Raw genomic sequence first — 25,455 nt, forward strand, 5'->3', positions numbered from 1 at the left:
AGATTGTGTATGAGTAATCACTGTGAGAGGAAAAATTGTATTACTGATAATAATACATTGAGCTGGTGACAGAAAAAATGGAATATTTGAACAAATAAGAATACCAACTTTTATGTTTCTGTGGAGAAGCTAGAGAAAGCACCCAAGGAGCTGAAGTGGTCTGCAACCCTATAGGTGGAACAACAGTATGAATTATCCAGTACCCTCAGAGCTCATGTCTCTAGCTGCATATGTAGCAGAAGATTTCTTAGTCGAACCTCACAGGGAAGAGAGGCCCCTTGGTATTGCAAACTTTATATGCCCCAGTACAGGGGAATGCCAGGGCCAAAAAGTGGGAATGGGTGGGTAGGGGAGTGGGGGAGAGGGAGGGTATAAGGAACTTTTTCATTTGAAATGTATATAAAGAAAATATGTAATAAAAATAAGTTTAAAAAAGAATGCCAATTTTTTCAGTTTTAATTTTATTGGTTGGTATAAATCTACAATAATGAAAGAATGTTATGTGTTACAATGTTTCAGTTATATATATATAAACAAACTTTACACATAAAGAATGCTTTTTAAAATATGGCTTGCTATATAGCCTAGAAAAATCATGATCATATTATGTTCATCAAGCTGGACTTTATATCATAGCACTCCTTCTGACTCAGTAATTATACCCAATTACTTAAAGCATGGCTTAAAAAGAGCATAAAAATCAACTAACTCATCCTGCTGCCTTATCCATCCTTAATACCTTCATGAATGCCCTGGCTACTTCTTTGTTGCGGAGGCTGTAAATTAGGGGGTTCAACAGTGGAGTAAGAATGGTGTAGAAAGCTGACACTAGTTTGTCTTGATTGGGAGAACGACTAGAAGAGGGCTGCATGTATATGAACATGGCTGCCCCATAGTATATTACCACCACCATGACGTGAGATGAACAGGTGGCAAAAGCTTTGTGACGACTCTCAGCTGAAGCCATTTTAATGACAGCAAGAATCACACAGATATAGGATGCAATAACAATGACTACAGGGAAGATAAGCATAATTACACAGCAGAAAAATATAATCTTTTCAAATATCAAGGTATCACTACATGAAATAGTTAGCAGGGCAGGGATATCACAGAAAAAGTGAGGTATTTCTCTGGTACCACAATATGAAAAAGATAGTACAGCTGCAACATCGATTATACCATCAAGGGAGCCAAGAATCCAAGAGAAGGCAGCCATTAGACTACAGATTTTGTGACTCATGAGAATAGGGTACCTTAATGGGTAACAAATAGCTACATAACGGTCATAGGCCATTGCAGCCAATAAAAAACACTCAGCTCCAAGTAGAGATACATAGAAAAATATCTGGACTCCACAGCCAGCCATGGAGATGGACTTGTTGCCAGAAAGGAAGTTGAAGGCCGTTTGGGGTACTGTGGTAGAGATGAGCATGAGATCCATGAGAGAAAGTTGGCTGAGAAGGATATACATGGGGGTGTGGAGTTGGGCATCCAGGTAGATGAGAATCACCATGACAGAATTTCCTATGAGGGCCATGAAGAAGATAGCCAGGATGAGAGAAAAGAAAAAAGTATGAAGAGGACTGTGATCAAAAAATCCTAGTAGGATGAAATCAGAGTTCCTGGTCCAGTTGTTCCATTGCATCATCAGTATGTTCACTGAGGAGACAAAATATATAATAAAGGTTGCATTGTGTTATACACATGTCTAATGTTTCCTTCCAAACTAGATAGACAGTGTTATGCAAATATAAGTAAAATCTATATTTGTGCATCAGCTATTTTATTTGGTAATAGGAAAGGCTAAAACTTATTTTTAAGAGCTCTGTCTTTTTGTCTCTCTCTCTCTTTGCTTCTGTCTTCCTCTCCCTCTACCCCTTGTCCCCCCCTCTCTCTCCTCTCTCTCTTTCTTGTACATGCACACGCAAACACTCCCACACACACATACTTTTTTATTCTGTAGCCATGTTTGCCTTTAAACTCATTGTCCTCTTGCCTTAACCTCTAAAGTGTTAGAATTACAGATTTGCATGCACCACCATGATTGGTTTGATATGACTTTTAAATTTATATTATTTAGCAACAGAAATGGAAGATTCCATAAAAACATATATCAAAAATTTTGTATCTACTCTGAGGAAGAAGTCAGTACCCATGTGTAGTGTCAATCATCCTTTTCATAATACCTAACATTATGAAAAAAATTTCGAGAACATGGAACTCCATGCTCCTTCTAGTACATTTTCCATGGAGGCTAGTTACCATGTCAGACAAAAAAATCTATGTGGAAAAATGATGAAATTTACTGTTTAAATTACTAAATTCAATTAATTTACTAAGATGAATCTTGATTATTTGATACCATATAAGCAGATACATTATCATTCCAACTTTAGAAGTATATTAATCAAAATGTGTTTTAAGAATATAAATGATCATCATGAAAGTAAACATTAAACAATATTTTTATTATTTAATTTTAACAGAGGTATTTTTACATGAGTCTAATATTAACAGTTTCACTGAATAGCATAGCTAGATGAATCATAAGTGTATACTTCAAACTTTTACAACACATTACTTTACCTGTGTGAACAATGATAACTATTCACCTAAAACATAATTTCACTCATTAACTTTGAGTAATTATAACATCTATATTATGTGGTTCCATAAGACTAAATAAAATTACATTTCAAATATTTCAACACTACGTTCATTTTAAATGAAACATGGTCAGGAGAGTATATTGACTATCTTTACTTTACCTCTAGAGGTATACAATTTATATTTAAAAGTCTGGGCTCGCCGGGTGGTGGTGGCACACACCTTTAATCCCAGCACTTGGGAGGCAGAGGCAGGCAGATTTCTGAGTTCGAGGCCAGTCTGGTCTACAAAGTGAGTTCCAGGACAGTCAGGGCTATACAGAGAAATCCTGTCTCAAAAAACAAAACATACACACAAAAAAATCTGGGCTCAACAGACTTATTTGTCAATTTTTAGATTTCAGATTTTCATATTAGGAATATCTAGCCTCTATTTTGTCAGTTGTATACTAGGTTAAGATGTCTTAACTAGTCCGGAGCTGTATAATTTTTTAAAGTTCATTAAGTTTCATTATTGTACAAGAGAATGGGAAAATTGGAAGTAGTACAATGAGATCTATATGGAAAGAACAAATGTCTTTAATTTTTTGAAAAAATTTTAAGATCATGACTTTGCATATCTTCATGTCCTGCTTAGTGGTTGAGGTTAAAAATAACATGTCAAATATTCTAGCCTAAATCTATAGTAGCAAAAGGATGAAAAGCAAAATATTTTGAATTTTGCTTTTATTTGATTTGTTTCTTTCCCTTGTATTTCTTCTGTAGAGCCAAAGCATTGGTTTTGTCTATTTCTTTCCTAATTCAGTGTGAACAAATTTTTGTCGACAATTTAACCTTTTCTCCCTTATCAACTATCTGTGCATTACTTAGCAGATTTATGAGTTTATCACTATTTCTATTGTTATTATGTCCTGAATTGATAACCAACTCAAAACAATATATATACTTTTATATTTATAATCTTGTCAGTAAACGTTATCATTGCTGTGTAGAAAAATATCTGTAATACATTATATCTAGTTCTTGTTTTCAAAGCTATTCTTTATATGTCAGTGTCTTTACTTATGATCATTTGAATAATTAGTAACGAAAAATTCCTGAAAATAATGAAAATCAGATTCCATGGAACTAGAGTTACAGGTAATTGTGAGCTGTCATGTAGGTCCTAGAAATGGAACCTGAGTCCACTAGAAGAGCAGGTAAGGGTCTCACCCACTAAGCCATCTCTCCAGCCCTTTTTAAAAAAATAATATTTCAATTAATTTTTCAGATTTTTGTACAATGTATTTAGAGAACATTCTAACCTCCACCTCCTTCCATAATCATCCTCCTCACATTTCCTTCCCCCTTTTCAACCCAATTTTGGGATTTCTTTGCTTTTTCTCTGACCAAGTCCAGTTGTTTTTCCCAATTAATCTTAGGAAAGGACTTGCTTTAGCATGTAGTAGCCCTATCATAATGGATTACATCATTAAAGAAACTGACTCTTCATGTAGTGGTGAGATTTTCTATGTTGATTTTTCACTTTGTGCTGAAGACTTTAAATGTCTTTACCTGGTTACAAGTCTTGTTCAAAATGTCACAAATACTGAGTTTATATGTGAAATTTCTCTGTTATTTCGAAAAAACAACAACAACAACAACAAAAACCAGTTAAACCAGTTTTCTTGATTTTATGCACCACCTCTAATTTTGAATCTTTCCACCTACTTTTCCGTGAATATTCCTGCACCTTGAGGAAACAGGGGGTATGTGTGTGTGTGTGCGCGTGCATGCGTGCGTGCGTGAGTGCGTGCATGCGTGTGTGTGTGTGTGTGTGTGTGTGTGTGTGTGTGTGTGTAAGTTCTATATGTTTTGACCAATTGAAATTCTCTCTGTTAATTACCACCTACTGGAAAAAGACGCTTCTCGAATGAGGTTTGAGGTATCATCTGATATATGATTAATGCAAGAAGTCATTGGAGTCATTTTAATATGTCAATTTAGGAACATGAAAATGTTGAATTCCCTAATGGAGTCTATACCCTACCTACCCAAATGGTTTTTTTAAATCCTAAAATTGAATGAGAATGAGAACATGTCATACAAAATATATGGAATACATCAATGAGACTCCAAAGAGAAAAAATTAAGAGACTAAGTAACTACATAACAACAAACAAAGAAACAAACAAAATACCTGCTCACCCCTAGAGGCATTGCAGGTGTGGCTACTGTGTCACATGTGCATCAGTTGGTGGCAGAGGGGAGAGAGGTTATGTCTACACTCAGTGTTCAGACCATCGAACATCTGAATGATGAGTACCCTAACAAGCTCTAAGGGGAACAAAAGAAAGAGTACTTGAGATGACTACCAGTTTGGTGCCAGGGTCCCCTACTGGGCTTCCAGGACAAAAAACAAACCAGATATTAGAAGAACCCCCTTTTGAACTGGCTAAGAGTGATCCCATAGCAGAGAACCCCTGTAAGTCATCTTTCTGGAGGGCCAATCCAAGAAGACCACTAAATCAGTGTCATGGCAGTACAACCAGGGAGCAAGCCTTGTATGACCACCTGTCTGGCACCCCTGCCCAGAAAAAAATTGCCTGAGCCAGGAATAGCACTCCTAAGGCCATTCCTGATACTCAGAGAACCTGGGCATCACTAGAAGAACAAGTAAGTGGTGGAGACATAAAAGACAATGAGAAACAGAAAGATGTGGGTATAATGAAGAGAGACTCGAGGGTAATGAGGAACAGACTGATGTGTGTATCCTGTAATGCCACCTGAGACAATGGTAGAGACCTGGCCTCTGTTGCTACTGCCTCCAGGGAATAAATATGGGTCTATGGTGGCAATCCCATGGTTAGAGTAGATGTCCATTGTCTGGGCTGCCATTTGGAGACATGTTGATGTCTAAGGGCTATGCAGAATTGTCCCCACCTCTCACTCAGTCATCTTTGGCATAAGCTGACACCAGACCATAATAGCAGGAGAGATGACCTCAACCCTAGCCAACTGTAGTATTTGGTAGAGCAATCTCTGTACACTGCAGGAATTGTGCATAAACCATATGTAGGCATGGGAGAGTTAGCCTGGTCATTTGTCTGCTGTGTAGTGATGTAGAGGAAGAAGAGTTGTCCCGTCTAGCTTCTTGTCACCTACAGCAGGCAAGAAAAAAGCATAAGTGTGGTCCCTGCCCCTTGCCTACTATAGCACTCAGGATAGTGGGCCCTGCACCTCTCCTGGGCAACAAGATAGAGCTGCCCCTAAATGTGGGAGTTGTTGCTGAGCAGTACATGAAGATATGAGCACAGTAGAATCAGCGCTGTTTCTTGTCTTCTGGGCTATAGTGAGGATGAGGGAAAGACACATCCTTTTTTCTCCCTCATTCTTCACTGTCTATGGCAGGTGGGAGAACTGGCCCCAGGGTCATGAGAGTGGGAGGACTGGCCATATCCTTCACCAGCTGCAACACTTGGGAAAGGGGCCTGGCACCATAACTGGCCATCTGGGTAGAGCTGGCCCTAGTTTGAGGGGTTGCTTGTAAGCCAATCACATGGGCAGAAGGGGAAGCACTATCAAGCTAAGATTCCTCTCAATGCAAGAACCAGGGTATTGAATTGGCTCACCCCATTATCTACCCCACTAATGAACATCTGTAGTGCCAGTCCTACAGATCCAAAGCTATATGATGTCCATGACACAGGGCAATAACAGTATGTCTGAGAAAAGTCCCAATGAGGTGCCAGTATTGGCAGTGTAGCAGAAGTCAAAGGCTTTTTCAATGACTCATTTCAGTGACTCATTTTAGTGAACATTTACAAGCAAAGAAGTGTAGGCAAAAATGTATACTGTGGTACATTCTGTTACACACTACAGCTTTAACAATAAGTTTTTTTCTCTGTTTAGGGGAAGATGTAACAATGGAGAAAAGGTATGAAGGAAGAGTATTAGAGTGCATGTCAAATTTACCAATAAAAAGTTTTAAAACTGGGGAGATTTTATATTAATGATTAATAATATACCTTAAGGCTTTGCTAAATCAATATACAGCATCCAAAAAGAGTTGAAGGAACTATACAATAAAAGTCAGGGATAAAATTAACAAAATAGGGACCCGCCGAACTTAGGAAATTAGTCTGAACAGGTGAGAGGGTGCGCCAGAGAACCTGACAGCTTCTGGAACAGGCAGAAGCACAGAGGCGCTGAGGCAGCACCCTGTGTGGGCCGGGGACAGCCGGCCACCTTCCGGACCAGAGGACAGGTGCCCGCCCGGCTGGGGAGGCGACCTAAGCCACAGCAGCAGCGGTCGCCATCTTGGTCCGGGACCCGCCGAACTTAGGAAATTAGTCTGAACAGGTGAGAGGGTGCGCCAGAGAACCTGACAGCTTCTGGAACAGGCGGAAGCACAGAGGCGCTGAGGCAGCACCCTTTGTGGGCCGGGGACAGCCAGCCACCGTCCGGACCGGAGGACAGGTGCCCGTCCGGCTGGGGAGGCGGCCTAAGCCACAGCAGCAGCGGTCGCCATCTTGGTCCGGGACCCGCCGAACTTAGGAAATTAGTCTGAACAGGTGAGAGGGTGCGCCAGAGAACCTGACAGCTTCTGGAACAGGCAGAAGCACAGAGGCGCTGAGGCAGCACCCTGTGTGGGCCGGGGACAGCCGGCCACCTTCCGGACCGGAGGACAGGTGCCCACCCGGCTGGGGAGGCGGCCTAAGCCACAGCAGCAGCGGTCGCCATCTTGGTCCCGGGACTCCAAGGAACTTAGGAATTTAGTCTGCTTAGGTGAGAGTCTGTACCACCTGGGAACTGCCAAAGCAACACACTGTCTGAGAAAGGTCCTGTTTTGGGCCTTCTTCTTCGGCCAGGAGGAGGTCCAAATACAAGATATCTGCGCACCTTCCCTGTAAGAGAGCTTGCCAGCAGAGAGTGCTCTGAGCACTGAAACTCAGAGGAGAGAATCTGTCTCCCAGGTCTGCTGATAGACGGTAACAGAATCACCAGAAGAACAATCTCTAAACAGAGTCAACTATAACTACTAACTCCAGAGATTACCAGATGGCGAAAGGTAAACGGAGGAATCTTACTAACAGGAACCAAGACCACTCACCATCACCAGAACCCAGCACACCCACTTCGCCCAGTCCAGGGAACCCCAACACACCTGAGAACCTAGACCTAGATTTAAAAGCATATCTCATGATGATGGTAGAGGACATCAAGAAGGACTTTAATAAATCACTTAAAGAAATACAGGAGAACACTGCTAAAGAGTTACAAGTCCTTAAAGAAAAACAGGAAAACACAATCAAACAGGTAGAAGTCCTTACAGAAAAAGAGGAAAAAACATACAAACAGGTGATGGAAATGAACAAAACCATACTAGACCTAAAAAGGGAAGTAGACACAATAAAGAAAACTCAAAGCGAGGCAACACTAGAGATAGAAACCCTAGGAAAGAAATCTGGAACCATAGATTTGAGCATCAGCAACAGAATACAAGAGATGGAAGAGAGAATCTCAGGTGCAGAAGATTCCATAGAGAACATCGGCACAACAATCAAAGAAAATGGAAAATGCAAAAAGATCCTAACTCAAAATATCCAGGAAATCCAGGACACAATAAGAAGACCAAACGTACGGATAATAGGAGTGGATGAGAATGAAGATTTTCAACTCAAAGGTCCAGCAAACATCTTCAACAAAATTATTGAAGAAAACTTCCCAAATCTAAAGAATGAGATGCATATGAACATACAAGAAGCCTACAGAACTCCAAATAGACTGGACCAGAAAAGAAATTCCTCCCGACACATAATAATCAGAACATCAAATGCACTAAATAAAGATAGAATACTAAAAGCAGTAAGGGAAAAAGGTCAAGTAACATATAAAGGCAAGCCTATCAGAATTACACCAGATTTTTCACCAGAGACTATGAAAGCCAGAAGAGCCTGGACAGATGTTATACAGACACTAAGAGAACACAAACTGCAGCCCAGGCTACTATACCCAGCCAAACTCTCAATTATCATAGAGGGAGAAACCAAAGTATTCCACGACAAAACCAAATTCACGCATTATCTCTCCACGAATCCAGCCCTTCAAAGGATAATAACAGAAAAAAACCAATACAAGAACGGGAACAACGCCCTAGAAAAAACAAGAAGGTAATCCCTCAACAAACCTAAAAGAAGACAGCCACAAGAACAGAATGCCACCTTTAACAACTAAAATAACAGGAAGCAACAATTACTTTTCCTTAATATCTCTTAACATCAATGGTCTCAACTCGCCAATAAAAAGACATAGATTAACAAACTGGCTACACAAACAAGACCCAACATTTTGCTGCTTACAGGAAACTCATCTCAGAGAAAAAGATAGACACTACCTCAGAATGAAAGGCTGGAAAACAATTTTCCAAGCAAATGGTATGAAGAAACAAGCAGGAGTAGCCATCCTAATATCTGATAAGATTGACTTCCAACCCAAAGTCATCAAAAAAGACAAGGAGGGACACTTCATTCTCATCAAAGGTAAAATCCTCCAAGAGGAACTCTCAATTCTGAATATCTATGCTCCAAATACAAGAGCAGCCACATTCACTAAAGAAACTTTAGTAAAGCTCAAAGCACACATTGCGCCTCACACAATAATAGTGGGAGACTTCAACACACCACTTTCACCAATGGACAGATCATGGAAACAGAAACTAAACAGGGACACACTGAAACTAACAGAAGTGATGAAACAAATGGATCTGACAGATATCTACAGAACATTTTACCCTAAAACAAAAGGATATACCTTCTTCTCAGCACCTCATGGTACCTTCTCCAAAATTGACCACATAATAGGTCACAAATCAGGCCTCAACAGATTCAAAAATATTGAAATTGTCCCATGTATCCTATCAGATCACCATGCACTAAGGCTGATCTTCAATAACAAAATAAATAACAGAAAGCCAACATTCACATGGAAACTGAACAACACTCTTCTCAATGATACCTTGGTCAAGGAAGGAATAAAGAAAGAAATTAAAGACTTTTTAGAGTTTAATGAAAATGAAGCCACAACGTACCCAAACCTTTGGGACACAATGAAAGCATTTCTAAGAGGGAAACTCATAGCTATGAGTGCCTTCAAGAAAAAACGGGAGAGAGCACATACTAGCAGCTTGACAACACATCTAAAAGCTCTAGAAAAAAAGGAAGCAAATTCACCCAAGAGGAGTAGACGGCAGGAAATAATCAAACTCAGGGGTAAAATCAACCAAGTGGAAACAAGAAGAACTATTCAAAGAATTAACCAAACGAGGAGTTGGTTCTTTGAGAAAATCAACAAGATAGATAAACCCTTAGCTAGACTCACTAAAGGGCACAGGGACAAAATCCTAATTAACAAAATCAGAAATGAAAAGGGAGACATAACAACAGATCCTGAAGAAATCCAAAACACCATCAGATCCTTCTACAAAAGGCTATACTCAACAAAACTGGAAAACCTGGACGAAATGGACAAATTTCTGGACAGATACCAGGTACCAAAGTTGAATCAGGATCAAGTTGACCTTCTAAACAGTCCCATATCCCCTAAAGAAATAGAAGCAGTTATTAATAGTCTCCCAGCCAAAAAAAGCCCAGGACCAGACGGGTTTAGTGCAGAGTTCTATCAGACCTTCAAAGAAGATCTAACTCCAGTTCTGCACAAACTTTTTCACAAGATAGAAGTAGAAGGTATTCTACCCAACTCATTTTATGAAGCCACTATTACTCTGATACCTAAACCACAGAAAGATCCAACAAAGATAGAGAACTTCAGACCAATTTCTCTTATGAACATCGATGCAAAAATCCTTAATAAAATTCTCGCTAACCGAATCCAAGAACACATTAAAGCAATCATCCATCCTGACCAAGTAGGTTTTATTCCAGGGATGCAGGGATGGTTTAATATACGAAAATCCATCAATGTAATCCATTATATAAACAAACTCAAAGACAAAAACCACATGATCATCTCGTTAGATGCAGAAAAAGCATTTGACAAGATCCAACACCCATTCATGATAAAAGTTCTGGAAAGATCAGGAATTCAAGGCCAATACCTAAACATGATAAAAGCAATCTACAGCAAACCAGTAGCCAACATCAAAGTAAATGGAGAGAAGCTGGAAGCAATCCCACTAAAATCAGGGACTAGACAAGGCTGCCCACTTTCTCCCTACCTTTTCAACATAGTACTTGAAGTATTAGCCAGAGCAACTCGACAACAAAAGGAGATCAAGGGGATACAAATTGGAAAAGAGGAAGTCAAAATATCACTTTCTGCAGATGATATGATAGTATATATAAGTGACCCTAAAAATTCCAACAGAGAACTCCTAAACCTGATAAACAGCTTCGGTGAAGTAGCTGGATATAAAATTAACTCAAACAAGTCAATGGCCTTTCTCTACACAAAGAATAAACAGGCTGAGAAAGAAATTAGGGAAACAACACCCTTCTCAATAGCCACAAATAATATAAAATATCTCGGCGTGACTCTAACGAAGGAAGTGAAAGATCTGTATGATAAAAACTTCAAGTCCCTGAAGAAAGAAATTAAAGAAGATCTCAGAAGATGGAAAGATCTCCCATGCTCATGGATTGGCAGGACCAACATTGTAAAAATGGCTATCTTGCCAAAAGCAATCTACAGATTCAATGCAATCCCCATTAAAATTCCAACTCAATTCTTCAACGAATTAGAAGGAGCAATTTGCAAATTCATCTGGAATAACAAAAAACCGAGGATAGCAAAAACTCTTCTCAAGGATAAAAGAACCTCTGGTGGAATCACCATGCCTGACCTAAAGCTTTACTACAGAGCAATTGTGATAAAAACTGCATGGTACTGGTATAGAGACAGACAAGTGGACCAATGGAATAGAATTGAAGACCCAGAAATGAACCCACACACCTATGGTCGCTTGATCTTCGACAAGGGAGCCAAAACCATCCAGTGGAAGAAAGACAGCATTTTCAACAATTGGTGCTGGCACAACTGGTTGTTATCATGTAGAAGAATGCGAATCGATCCATACTTATCTCCTTGTACTAAGGTCAAATCTAAGTGGATCAAGGAACTTCACATAAAACCAGAGACACTGAAACTTATAGAGGAGAAAGTGGGGAAAAGCCTTGAAGATATGGGCACAGGGGAAAAATTCCTGAACAGAACAGCAATGGCTTGTGCTGTAAGATCGAGAATTGACAAATGGGACCTAATGAAACTCCAAAGTTTCTGCAAGGCAAAAGACACTGTCTATAAGACAAAAAGACCACCAACAGACTGGGAAAGGATCTTTACCTATCCTAAATCAGATAGGGGACTAATATCCAACATATATAAAGAACTCAAGAAGGTGGACCTCAGAAAATCAAATAACCCCCTTAAAAAATGGGGCTCAGAACTGAACAAAGAATTCTCACCTGAGGAATACCGAATGGCAGAGAAGCACCTGAAAAAATGTTCAACATCCTTAATCATCAGGGAAATGCAAATCAAAACAACCCTGAGATTCCACCTCACACCAGTGAGAATGGCTAAGATCAAAAATTCAGGTGACAGCAGATGCTGGCGAGGATGTGGAGAAAGAGGAACACTCCTCCATTGTTGGTGGGATTGCAGGCTTGTACAACCACTCTGGAAATCAGTCTGGCGGTTCCTCACAAAATTGGACATAGTACTACCGGAGGATCCAGCAATACCTCTCCTGGGCATATATCCAGAAGAAGCCCCAACTGGTAAGAAGGACACATGCTCCACTATGTTCATAGCAGCCTTATTTATAATAGCCAGAAACTGGAAAGAACCCAGATGCCCCTCAACAGAGGAATGGATACAGAAAATGTGGTACATCTACACAATGGAGTACTACTCAGCTATTAAAAAGAATGAATTTATGAAATTCCTAGCCAAATGGATGGACCTGGAGAGCATCATCCTGAGTGAGGTAACACAATCACAAAGGAACTCACACAATATGTACTCACTGATAAGTGGATACTTGCCCAAAACCTAGGATACCCACGATATAAGATACAATTTCCTAAACACATGAAACTCAAGAAAAATGAAGACTGAAGTGTGGACACTATGCCCCTCCTTAGAAGTGGGAACAAAACACCCATGGAAGGAGTTACAGAAACAAAGTTTGGAGCTGAGATGAAAGGATGGACCATGTAGAGACTGCCATATCCAGGGATCCACCCCATAATCAGCATCCAAACGCTGACACCATTGCATATACTAGCAAGATTTTATCGAAAGGACCCAGATGTAGCTGTCTCTTGTGAGACTATGCCGGGGCCTAGCAAACACAGAAGTGGATGCTCACAGTCAGCTAATGGATGGATCACAGGGCTCCCAATGGAGGAGCTAGAGAAAGTACCCAAGGAGCTAAAGGGATCTTCAACCCTATAGGTGGAACAACATTATGAACTAACCAGTACCCCTGAGCTCTTGACTCTAGCTGCATATGTATCAAAAGATGGCCTAGTCGGCCATCACTGGAAAGAGAGGCCCATTGGACACGCAGACTTTGTGTGCCCCGGTACAGGGGAACGCCAGGGCCAAAGGGGGGGAGTGGGTGGGTAGGGGAGTGGGGGTGGGTGGGTAAGGGGGACTTTTGGTATAGCATTGGAAATGTAAATGAGCTAAATACCTAATAAAAAATGGAAAAAAAAAAATTAACAAAATAGAATTTAGGAAATGATACAAATAACCAGTGAAGCACATTATTGGTCCTTTAACAAGATTGGTAAACCTTGGACCAGATTAATCAAAATAAACAGACAGACAGACAGAATGCCCAAATTAATAAAACCAGAAAAGTACACTGAAACATAACATAATTAAGTAAATTTATAAAATCACATATATAAATTAAAAATCTATACACTGTGCACTTCAGAAACAGGGCCCAGAAACACCTGAATTGGAACGGACCTGAATTCTCCATCCCTAAGAACTAGCTTTGACGATTCCATAAGTGACTATGCAAGCTTCAAAGAAGGGAAGCAATCAACATTCCTTCCAATCTATAATGCCTTAAACCACATCAATGACTAGTATGACATAATGACCCAGCAGGTGTGGTAGTGGAACACATACCTTGACAGAAACCTTAGGTCTCTGCTAGATTTAAGACCTGACTAAAAAGTGGAAAACTATGCCTGGTTCTATAAACAAACTTAATTATTTGGTGCTAGGGAATTCATAGTTTTAGAGAATAGTATACAGTCACTAATTTATCAAACCAGTATAATTCCTAACTACAATTTGTAGAAGTTTGTCCTTAAATCCCCAGAAAAGTTTAATATTTACCATTCATCGTGAAATCTTTTTAAAACAGATGTAGGCTACTCTTTACCTACCATTGGTAATTCAGAAATATTTGTATATAACTAATTTAAAATTGTATTTAGAACATTTTCCAAAGAATACAGGCTTTGTTTCTAAAACCACAGTAAAGACATGGGAGAATATTTTACCCTGACATGAATAAAAATGAAAATCTAATACAATAGCATTTTAGTTCAAAGTCAGTATGATAATCACAAAAAGTCTCAGAATGAGATATTGGGCCCTAGTTACTTTGTTTTAAGTGTGATTTTCAAAATGAATATATGAGGGTGGACCAATAATTATATGAGCAATATTTACAATTTTAATCCAATTATTTCTGATATCATACTAAGAAAGTAATTTTTAAATAACCATTGCAACATTACCTAAACTTTATTCTAAATAATTATTAATGTATTAAAGTTAGTAAATCCTACAACCATAGAAATGACTCTAAAAGCCGAAGGGGTTTGCAACCCCATAGGAAGAACAACAATATCAACCAACTAGAGCCCCCAGAGCTCCCAGGGAATAAACCGCCAACCAAAGAGTTCACACGGAGGGACGATGGCTCCAGCTACCTATGTAGCAGAGGATGACCTTGTCAGTCGTCAATGGGAGGAGAAGCCCTTGGTCAAGTGAAGGTTCTATGCCCCAGTGTAGGGAAATGCCAGGGTGGGGAGAAGGGAGTGGGTGGGTGGGGGAACAACATCATAGAAACAGGAGGAAGGATAGGATGAGGAGGCAGGAAAGGGAATAACATTTGAAATGTAAGTAAAGAAAATATTCAATAAAAGGAAAAAAGGAGAAAGAGGACTCCAAACTATAAGAAAATTAACATACATCAACAACACTTAAAAATTTGCTTTTTTTCATTCAATCATACTAAACAGTATCTAAGCAGAATGAGCCACATCCTTGAACGATCTCAGAGTACCCAGCATACCAACTCTTTCAATTCATCTTAAGTTATGCTATTAAGTATACTATAAATTTAAAGACCAAGAACACTAAACCAACTTTGGACAAGAAAATTCATGAGTCATTCATTTCTTTAACCTTCATCTAATTGTCCTTTTTTCCCCCCTCTTTTATCTAATTAGGGCATACATTTGATTAATTCTCAATTTTGTACATATACCTGAGAAAATTGTAGGAGCTAATATGTTACCACATATGTACCACAATTCATTATATTTTTAAACCTCCAAATAAAATTCCCTTGCAGCAACTTAAAACCACATTTACAATTATTATTTAACTGAGGAAATATTTTTCTTAAGTATTGCAATGTGACAGTGTCCATTACTGACTAACAACAGACAACAAACTTGTTTGTCATTGTTTTATGTACCTCCTATTGACAAAAAACTTATACCTGCTCCCATTCTACACACATGAGAGAAATCATCAATTCATTTAGGAAATTGTAAAGCCTGCCTAGAAACCAGCAGTTTGTGAGTAGACCTGATCAAGTCTCTCCATTTTTCCTAACTCTCATTTAGAGATACCTTGATTATTTTGAGTTTAAAGAAATGTCATCACAATTACAGAACTTAGTTGTTAGTAATCAGAAAAAATATACAAAACCTATAGTATTATTAGGAACATACTTGAACATAAACATTTCTCTGTGTTCTATATTTTTTCAAAACAGGCGTGAATAAATTAAGAATTTTAATATACAATATCACTCACTTCCTCATAAACCAGCCCCAAAGTGTGATTTATTTTTCTTTGTCCTATTACAGAAAGTTAAAGTCAACATTACTTCATCTTAACTGAGGAAAGTATCTCTGAACTCTATCCAGGCTCCTAATCACAGTGTGGAAAATAAAAAGAAAACATAGCAGAAGCCAGTTTTATAACACTAAAAAATTGAAAAACGAGCTGAGTACTACTCTAGAGAGTAGTGTAATGATAGAGCATAGATGTAGATCATAGATAGAGCATTGAGATAGATCCCCAGCACAGATAATATCCTAATTTAGATTTCCTGTACTGAAGGAGAAGGAAGAGTCTAGGAAAAAAAAGGAGAAAGAGGAGAAGGAAGAAAATATCAAGGAAGAATATTTACTATAAAAAAATAAAATATTGTTATAGATTTTAGAGTAATCCATTTAAAATATGACACACTACTGCTTTACACATTTAGTAGTAATGTAGCCAGAAGGCTGGGGGAAGACACCCATAATGCCCTGGTGACCGTTTCACTATCTGAGTGGCCAGAGACCACACTAGATCAACCCTCACACCCTTGTATTGAGCTTGTTTGCTCAGATCTGGTATAGAATTTATCTGTATGGAAGATATCCATGTACTTTACAATGAGGTGTGATGGAGTCAAATCTTAAACTTTGTTGTTCTTATGAGGTTGACTTAATTATCATCAGGATTTTTTTTTCTCACCAAGTTGTGTTGCTTAAATATGCCTAAAATAAACTACTCTGTGTGAACCTCTAAGAGTTTGAACCAACACTATCTATGAGTCATGTAAAGACCCTGAAATTTTACATACCCATTTCAGGATTTTCTTCAAAATCAAATAATTTTCTTTTAAAATTCTCTTATCAAAGGACATTAATTACATGACATTTACTCTCACCATTCTTTAAGTTCTAGTAACTTGGTATAAGCTCATTTTTACCAGATAATATTTTTATAATTTTATCTTGGATAATGGAACTCTTCTCTCAGTCTTACCTTTCGTTTGTTCTCAACAAAAATTGCTGTTCACAATGTATCTGAGAAAACATTAACTTCCAGAGCAAGATCCACACAGCATTGTGTGCCAAGTCATCTGTCATATATTTTTACAATTTCTCCAGGGAATTTAGCATCTTACCTTCAATTGTAACACTGCATGGTGCCAGCTACTTTTCTTCCTAGGGATTAAGAAAATATAGGTTTAAACTTGATAAAAATGATTCACAATTTAAGAAAAAGAGAGAGTTACTTCATTTTATTATTGAATGATAAAAATATTCATTTGTTTCCTCTGTTTATCATTTATATATTGAACCCCATTTTCACTTACTTTCTATATTATATTTTTGAACTCTATATAAAGTTCATAAAAATAGGTAAAAAGCAGTAATTAAACTTCTCATTCTAGTTAGGTAAAATCCTTGAGTGTTTCATCCTATTTACTGTAAATAGAACATTGTTTAAGTTCATCAATCACTTTCTTTTTCGTTTTTTGTTAGTTATATTAATTGTTAACATTATCCCCTTTCCCATTTCCCCTCCACAAATTCCTATCCCCTCCCATTCCTCTATGAGGATGCTCCACCATCTGCTCACCCACTCCTGCCCCAGTGCAGTAGCATTCCCCTACACTGGGTCATCGAGCCTCCACAGGACCAAGGGATTCACTTTAAATCTGTTAAGTCAAGTAGACTTACAGGTACTCATGTACTCATAGGCTTTTAATATTTCTATGACTATTTTTTTATTCCAGCTAATATAATTCCCTACCATTTTTAATTTTGAGATTTCTCCATCCTTCCTGTATATCCTTTCCAACTCTTCTTTAAACTCATAGCCTTTTTTTACATCAACTGTTATTGAATTATATATATATTTATTCCTATATATAACCTGTTGAATCCATGAAATGTTAGTTGTATGTCTGTTTACAGAGCTGACTATTCAGCACCACAAAATGAATCAGTGTGATCTATCCTGGGCAGGACCATGTCTCCTGCTCTCTTTACTCAGTTCTCTACAGTTCTTTCTGTAGGAATGAGGTCTCATGGTCTTTTCCCCATCCAGCTTGGTATGTTTCACTGGTGTCATCCTTGTTCAACTCACACTGTTTCCCTTTCTAGCCTCCGTTTCTTCTTTCTTAAACTCTATGTTTGTCTAGAATGCAGTCTGAGTTTTGAATTCTCAAAATTATCTCAACTGATTCTTTGCACTTTATCATATTCTTACAAAGAAAGCTTTATGAAAATGGCTCAAGTAAAAACCAGATAAAAAGATACATAGGCACAGTTTGAAAAAAAAATGTTTGACTAATACTCTGTAAGTATGTTTTCTTAGAAATATTTTTTTTGTTTTGGGGTATTTCAATAACTCTTAAAAAATTGTGAAATTCCTCCAATCTATACGTTGGTGTGTGGGGTGGGGTGTGTGTGTGTGTGTGTGTGTGTGTGTGTGTGTGTGTGTGTGTGTGTGTGTGCTGACAGTTTTCTTTGGTGTATGGAAGTGTTTGAATTCTATATAGTTCCAGTCATTGATTCTAGGTACTATTTTCTAGGCTATTGGGGTTTTTAATTTAAAAATATCCTTGCCTACCTCTAACTTGGTGAAGTATTTGGCTTTCTTGATCATTTGTCTTTTACATGGCATTCAAAAAGATTCTATATATTCTGTTCATGTATATATTTTCAATTTTAATTTTTCTTTGAATGAATTGCCAATTTCTCTACTTTTTCTTTGAGCTCTGATATTCAATGTTCCACATGGTCTACTCTGTAACTGAGAATTTCTACTTTCTTACATTTTATTTTGACGCACTAATTTTTCCTTTCCAGCTTCATTTCAGTTTAGTATTTTTTAGCATTTCGACATCTCTATTGAATTCTATTTCCATATTCCAAATTGACTTTCTTATTTGCTTTAGCAGCAATCAATTTAGTACTGTATTCTTAATTTATCATGTGTGTGTTTGTGTCCTTTAAATTCATTAAACCCTTTAATATATACAATTATTACCTTGAATTTCATGTTTTGAATTTGATCTAAGCCATTCTTGGTAACCAATGCATATGGACTTCTTTGAAATTGGGATAAGTGCCTTTTTTTAATTAGGTATTTTCTTCATTTACATTTCAAATGCTATCCCAAAAGTTCCCCAGACCCTCCCACCCCACTCCCCTACCTACCCACTCCCACTTCTTGGCCCTGGTGTTGCCCCGTATTGAGGCATATAAAGTTTGCAAGACCAAGTGGCCTCTCTTCCCAATGATGGCTGACTAGGCCATCTTCTAATACATATGCAGCTAGAGACAAGAGCTCCAGGGGTACTGGTTAGTTCATATTGTTGTTCCACCTATAGGGTTGCAGATCCCTTTAGCTCCTTGGGTACTTTCTCTAGCTCTTCCATTGGGGGTCCTATGCTCCATCCAATAGCTGACTCTGGGCATTCACTTCTGTGTTTGCCAGGCCCCAGCATAGCCTCATAAGAGACAGCTATATCAGGATCCTTTCAGCAAAATCTTGCTACTGTATGCAATGGTATCAGCATTTGGAGGCTGATTATGGGATGGATCCCCGGGTATGGCATTCTCTAGATGGTCCATCCTTTCATCTCAGCTCCAAACTTTGTCTCTGTAACTCCTTCCATGGGTGTTTCATTCCCAATTCTAAGAAGGGGCCACAAGAACAGAATGCCAACTATTTTGTTTTGTTTCATTTTTTTCCATATGGTTTTTGTTTCTGCCATGCAATCTGAACATTCAGAGTAAGTTATTCCCTTTGTCTTGTCTTGTCTTGCCTTGCCTTGCCTTGCCTTGCCTTGCCTTGCCTTGCCTTGCCTTGCCTTACCTTGCTTTCCCTTTTCCCTTTCCTTTCCTTTCCTTTCCTTTCCTTTCCTTTCCTTTCCTTTCCTTTCCTTTCCTTTCCTTTCCTTTCCTCTCCTCTCCTCTCCTCCCCTCCCCTCCCCTCCCCTCCCTTCCCCTCCCTTCCCCTCCCCTCCCCTCCCTTCCCCTCCCTTCCCCTCCCTTCCCCTCCCCTCCCCTCCCCTTTTCTTTTCTTTTCTTTTCTTTTCTTTTCTTTTCTTTTCTTTTCTTTTCTTTTCTTTTCTTTTCTTTTCTTGAGCTCACCAAACTTCTGCCTAGAAGTAGGATGTGACAGGCAGCTGGTGGGAGGGAAATGTCTTATTTTGTCCATGCCAGTTAGGGCCATGTATAGTGGTTTGGCTCAAGGAGCTCCTGAAATAATGGACAGTTTAGAGTTGTTAATGATGGAGGTACACTTTATCTGAGTCATGCAGAGATGTATATAGTCTATTGGCTCCAGTACAATCTGGGATAGAAGGAAGGATTGCAGATAGTCTGAGTAGGAGTAAATATCCAGCTCCATATGAGGCCAGCTGCAACACCAAATGTTAGCTCACGTAGGTTAAGGGTTTAAGACCTAAAGATGGTAGAGATAGAGTGAATACCTATCCAAGGTGATAGATATGGGTCTAATTTCATTCCCCTATATATAGACATCCAAATTATTCTAAGTAACACCATTGTGCTCATCCAATGTCCTCATAAAGTATTACCAACATGGAATAAGTGCTCAAATGCAAGAGTCTGTGGAGACATATACCATTCAGGTCTATATCCATATTTTAATTGGAAAGTATGTCTTCTTGGTTTGGGGTTTTGTAAATTCTGTGTAGTTTTCTTATTAACTGTCTATAATATGTATACCTTGCAAAGATTCTTTCTCATTCTCAGGGCTTTCTTTTCACTTGATTGATTGTTATCTGCAGGGAATAAATGAAGTCCTGAATGAATGTCAATTATGCATTGATATGAACTTGGCCATATTAAGGACCCTAATACCTCAGACCTGTGAAAATAGCAAACCTTCTCTCTGTCAGGCTCAGAGGAATGAAAAAGCCTTCATGTGATTTAAGTATGAAGTTTTACATGCAGTTGGTCTTTAGCTAGAATCAGTGTATGCAGAAAATATCTGCCACAGCTTTCTCCTCCATGGTGACTTCCATTTGACACTGCCACCCTACTGAGTTTAGGTTATGCACACCTCTCTGTTCATACTGTATATAAAACATGCTGAATTTTCAGATGACTTTGACCCAGGTCCACTAGAGAACACAGCACCCAGTTCCAGCTTTTCTGTATGTATAGCTATGATTTCATTATTCCCAGTTGCCTAAGTCTGTTCATTTCAAAACTGTGCAGATTATGGAAGTTTCCGTTGTTGTACAGAAGGAATTCAGTTTTTGTCAGTTACTGGCATTAACTCTTGGACAAATGGAGTACTACCCAGGAACTCTTTTTTCACACCTATACCTCATTTTCTCCTAGCATTCTCAAAATTTTAGGCTTCACATTAAAGACATTTATCATTTCAGAGTTGATTTTTGTGCATAGTGATAGACATGGGTCTAATTTCATTCTTCTACATGAGGAGATCCAGTTTATTCTAAGCACAACTTATTAAGATATTGTCTTTTCTCGAGTGCATATTTTTTGGCAAATAAAACTGTTATTATGTATACTCATGCCTAGTTTTTTATTATGTACTATTGATCTACAAGTCTATTTCTGAATCAGTGTAATTCTTTTTAATTACTATAGATCTTTAATGTATGTTGAAGTCTGGTCTGTGATCCCTCCAGCATAGATCTTTTTCTCTCTTTGAATATTTTGGCTATTCAAAGTTTTTTTGTACTCAAACAAATTTTGGGATGATTTCTTCTATTTCCATGATGGACATCTTAGGGATTTTTATTACAAATTTATGAGATCAATAAATCAAATAAATAAATTTTCATATGACGATTATTTCCAGAAAATTAATTCTAATATTATACATTACACATTCTTTCACATCCTTGGTTAGGTTTATTTTTAGATATTTAGAGTTTTTATTTTTCTGTTGATTTTTTTTTTACAGGTTTTCATGATCCTTTTAGCTGCATGCATTCTTATTGGTATATATAAAAAGATGATTTTGTATCTTACAAATTTGCTGAAAGTGGTGTTTTTTTTTTCTAGAATGTCCCTACTCAGTTTTTAAAAGAATTTGTATGCATAATATCATTTCATCTGCAAATAGGAATGATTTTGTTTCTTTTCCTATTAGAATCCCTTTAATTTCTTTGCCTGTTCTGTTTATTTAATACTTCGGGTGTTGTGCTGAAAGAGGAATAGAATACTAGACCAGACTGGCCTCGAACTCAGAAATCTGCCTGCCTCTGTCTCCCAAGTGCTGGGATTAAAGGCATATGCCACCACTGCCTGGATTGATTGTATTAATATGAGTTTCATTTCTCTTTCTTCTGATTAATAGCATTCAGTATCTGTTGTTCTTATTTATATTTTCAAGGATTTATTGATTCTTCATATTAATTTCTGTTTCTGCTTTATTAATTTCTATTCTAATTTTATTTTCTCCATCTACTGAACTTGAGTTTAGCTTCCTTATTTCCAAATTATTTAGTTGCATCATTAAATTGCCTATTTGTACCCTTTCTGCTTATTTTATACAAAGTCTTAGAGATATAATTTCCCTTTGATAACTACTTTAATATTTTCTAGATGATTTAGTGTGGTTTGATTTTCATTAAATTTCAGGAAATTTTTCTTATTCAGTTCTTGATTCCTTCTCTGATAAATTTCCACTTCAGTAGTGTGTCTTTAATCTCCATTATTTTGTATAAATACTAGAGATTATTTTGCTGTTGCTTTTGAGTTTATTGCAATGTGGTCACATAGAATACACAGAGTTATTTCAAATTTTATGTGTTTGTTAAAACTTGTGTTATGTCTTATATGTGTTCTACTTTAGAGAATCTTCTTTAATCTACTGAGTAAAATATACATTCCTTTTATTGAAATGTCCTTTAAGATATCTGTTATGTCATTTTAACCCACTATTTCTCTTGTTTGTTGTTATTATGGTTGCTGTTGTTGTTGTCCAGGTGGCCTAGTCATTGGGAAAAAATGCTATACTAAAATCACTAACCAATACAGAGTTAGTGATAATCTGTCTTTAAGTCCAGAAGTGTGCTTTTAATGAAACTGTGGTCCAGTAGTGGGTCAATACATGTTTAGGAGTATATTGTTCCCTTGATATTTTCCCACCAGATTAATATGGGTTTTAACTCCATTTTAGATACTAGATTAGCAATGCCTGCTCTTTTTCTCATTCCATTTACTTGAAATACTTTTTCCCATTCTTTCATTCCAAGGGTGTGCTTTACTTTGCTTTGCTTTTTTTTTTTTCTTCCTTTCTTTCTTTCATTTTTGAAGGTAAAAGTTTCTTGTAGAAAATGGAAAGATGAAGTTAGACTCTTAATCTGTCAATTCATATTTGCCTTTGTATTAGCAATGTGAGACTACTAATAAATTCATTGGGGTTGTGGAGATAACTCATAGGTTCAGAGCTCTTCCACCAGAACCAGATTTAATTGCCAGTACCCACAGGCCAAATGACAATCATCAATAATTTCAGATCCAAGAAGACCAGCCACCCTCCACTGGACATTACAGGCACTATACATATGTGCAAAATACCCATGAATATAAAATAAAAATTGTAAGTAAAACTCAAATAACAAAGTTTTTATTTTAAGATGAAATGTGTGTGAGTGTGTGTCCATTTTCTATTTAGGTTCTCAATCTCATTTTGTGTTTTAGTAATTATAGCTTCTTTTATTTTTCTTTCTGAAGACTTTTGCCTTTAAGGAAGAAATTAATAAACCATTTAAAGAAATACAGAAAGATACATTCAAACAGGTGGAGACCTTTAAAGAGAAATAGAATAAATATAAAGTACAGGAAAATGCAATCAAACATATGAAGGATGTGAATAAAAGTGTCCAGGAACTGAAAAAGGAGATAAAAACAATAAAGAAAACATAAACCAAGGCAGTTCTGGAAATCACAAGCCTAGGAAGGAGAATAAGAACCATAGACACAAGCACCACCAACAAAATACAACAAATGGAAGAAAGAATATCAGACATAATATAGATGATGGAAGAAATCAATATATCAGTCAAAGAATGTGCAAAATATAGTACATTTTTAATAACTATTAGTTAATATGGGAGGGCCCTCTTACTATGGGTCGTGAAAACTCTGGCCTGTTTTTCCTATGCTATAAGAAAGCATGTTGACTATGCCAGTAAGCTGCAAAGTTCTATTCCTTCTGAGACAAGTTCCTGCATTGAACTCTTGCCTTGACTTCACTCAGCCATGGACTTATAAGATGAAATACTTTCCTCTCTATGTTGCTTTTGGTCATGCTTTTTATCAGAACAAGATAAACCTTAGCTAACATACACCACATACTCACACACACACACACACACACACAAGATCACATGCACACACACACACAAGATCACATGCACACACACACACATGATCACATGCACAAACACACACACAGGAAGAGAGAGAGAGAGAGAGAGAGAGAGAGAGAGAGAGAGAGAGAGAGAGAGAGAAAGAGAGCTCAGTCCGTGTTACTTACCTCTATGATTTCAGTGTTAATGGCATACTACTAGAAAAGCAGTTGCAGTAGCACAGGAAGATCTTCCCTACAGATGACTGTTTCTGGGCACAGAACACAGGCAACTTTTTTTTTCTTATTTGGACTCTGTCCTTGATAAGATCTGGAAGTCCTTTTATATGCCTTTTAAAATAAAGATAAGCTCTCATATGCATTTTGCTCATAAATTCAGAACACCTAGTTATTAGGCACCAGTTGAGTATGTAACCCCAATTTTAATTCATTAAATAGACCCTTGGATATCCAAAGATTCTTGTATACTCAAAGCTAAACACAATATATAGTAAACTGAAAGTAATATACTCAAAATAAAACATAAACAGCCCTACAACTTCAAACAAAGACATAAATAGGTAACTCAGATACTTTCTCTCATTCTTCAAAATAACCCTCACTTTTTTTCTTGTTTGTCCTCTATGTGGAGCAGCCCTTATACCACAAAACAGAGGATGGAAATATCCCTGTATGGAGTTTTCAAATAAAAAAACCTCATCATAAGAAACCATAATGTAAATTATAGTTGCTAACACAGAGGCTTGTGCAAGAAATATCTAGAATGACAGGGGTGAAATGAATAATCCCCAAGAGGAAAACTTCCACCTTCTCAGTCAGGTCCATGTGAAGCACAGCCAGCTGAGACATGAGCCTAGCATAGCTGTCCTCTGAGAGGCTCCACCCAGAAGCTGACCAAAACAGGTTTAGAGACCCACAACCAAACATTAGACTGAGCTACTTTTGGGATAGCCTTGGAAATGTAAATGAAGAAAATACCTAATAAATAAAAATATATATAAAAAATAAAAAAGAAGTAAACTATAAAGAAAAAAAAAGTCTTGTGAAAGAATTGGGGGAAGGACTGAGGAACCAGGGAAGAATCGGGGCTCTAAATGACCAGTAGATTAAACTAACCTGGACACTTTGGAACTCCCGAAGACTGAACAGCTACAGAATGTATAAAAGAGCTGGAGCTAGCTGCCCCCTACACATAGGTAGCAGATTTGCCGCGTGTTTTTCATGTGGATCTCCCAACAACTGAAAAGGGGGCTTACCCTGCTTCTTGATGCCTGTGGATCCTGCTTTCTTAACTGCAGCGTCTTGCCAGGCCTCAGTGGGTGAAGATGTAGCTAGTCCTGAAATGACTTCAGGTGCCAGCCTGGGTTGATTACCAAGAAGGGACCTCCCCCTTCTCAGAGGTGAAGAGGAC

At 37.8% G+C, this 25,455-nt stretch overlaps 1 protein-coding gene and 1 non-coding gene across 3 annotated transcripts; one reads left to right on the forward strand and one right to left on the reverse strand.

Annotated features, from left to right (window-relative positions):
* Positions 1-624: 624 nt before the first annotated feature.
* Olfr165 (olfactory receptor 165) lies at positions 625-24,338 on the reverse strand. 2 transcript variants are annotated; one of them, XM_017316984.1, is made up of 3 exons: positions 24,213-24,338; positions 16,834-16,873; positions 625-1,662 (listed from the first exon to the last, which is right to left on the reverse strand). In XM_017316984.1, exon 3 carries the CDS (start codon positions 1,649-1,651, stop codon positions 710-712), a length of 942 nt encoding a protein of 313 aa, XP_017172473.1. In that variant the 5' UTR covers positions 1,652-1,662; positions 16,834-16,873; positions 24,213-24,338; the 3' UTR covers positions 625-709. The 2 variants fall into 2 exon arrangements, with proteins under 2 accessions (XP_017172473.1, NP_666677.1); NM_146466.1 differs by lacking the exons at positions 16,834-16,873; positions 24,213-24,338 and having other exon boundaries at positions 710-1,651.
* Gm25762 lies at positions 4,792-4,923 on the forward strand. The gene has a single exon (XR_003952010.1). It is a non-coding gene; the product is annotated as a small nucleolar RNA SNORA17 (small nucleolar RNA).
* Positions 24,339-25,455: the final 1,117 nt, after the last annotated feature.

The sequence above is a fragment of the Mus musculus genome, chromosome 16 (assembly GCF_000001635.26).
Source record: "Mus musculus strain C57BL/6J chromosome 16, GRCm38.p6 C57BL/6J".
Taxonomy (NCBI): Eukaryota; Metazoa; Chordata; class Mammalia; order Rodentia; family Muridae; genus Mus; species Mus musculus.

Excerpts from the sequence above, each read along its gene's own strand:
- Olfr165 (XM_017316984.1), bottom strand. The coding sequence starts at position 1,651 with ATGATGCAATGGAACAACTGGACCAGGAACTCTGATTTCATCCTACTA.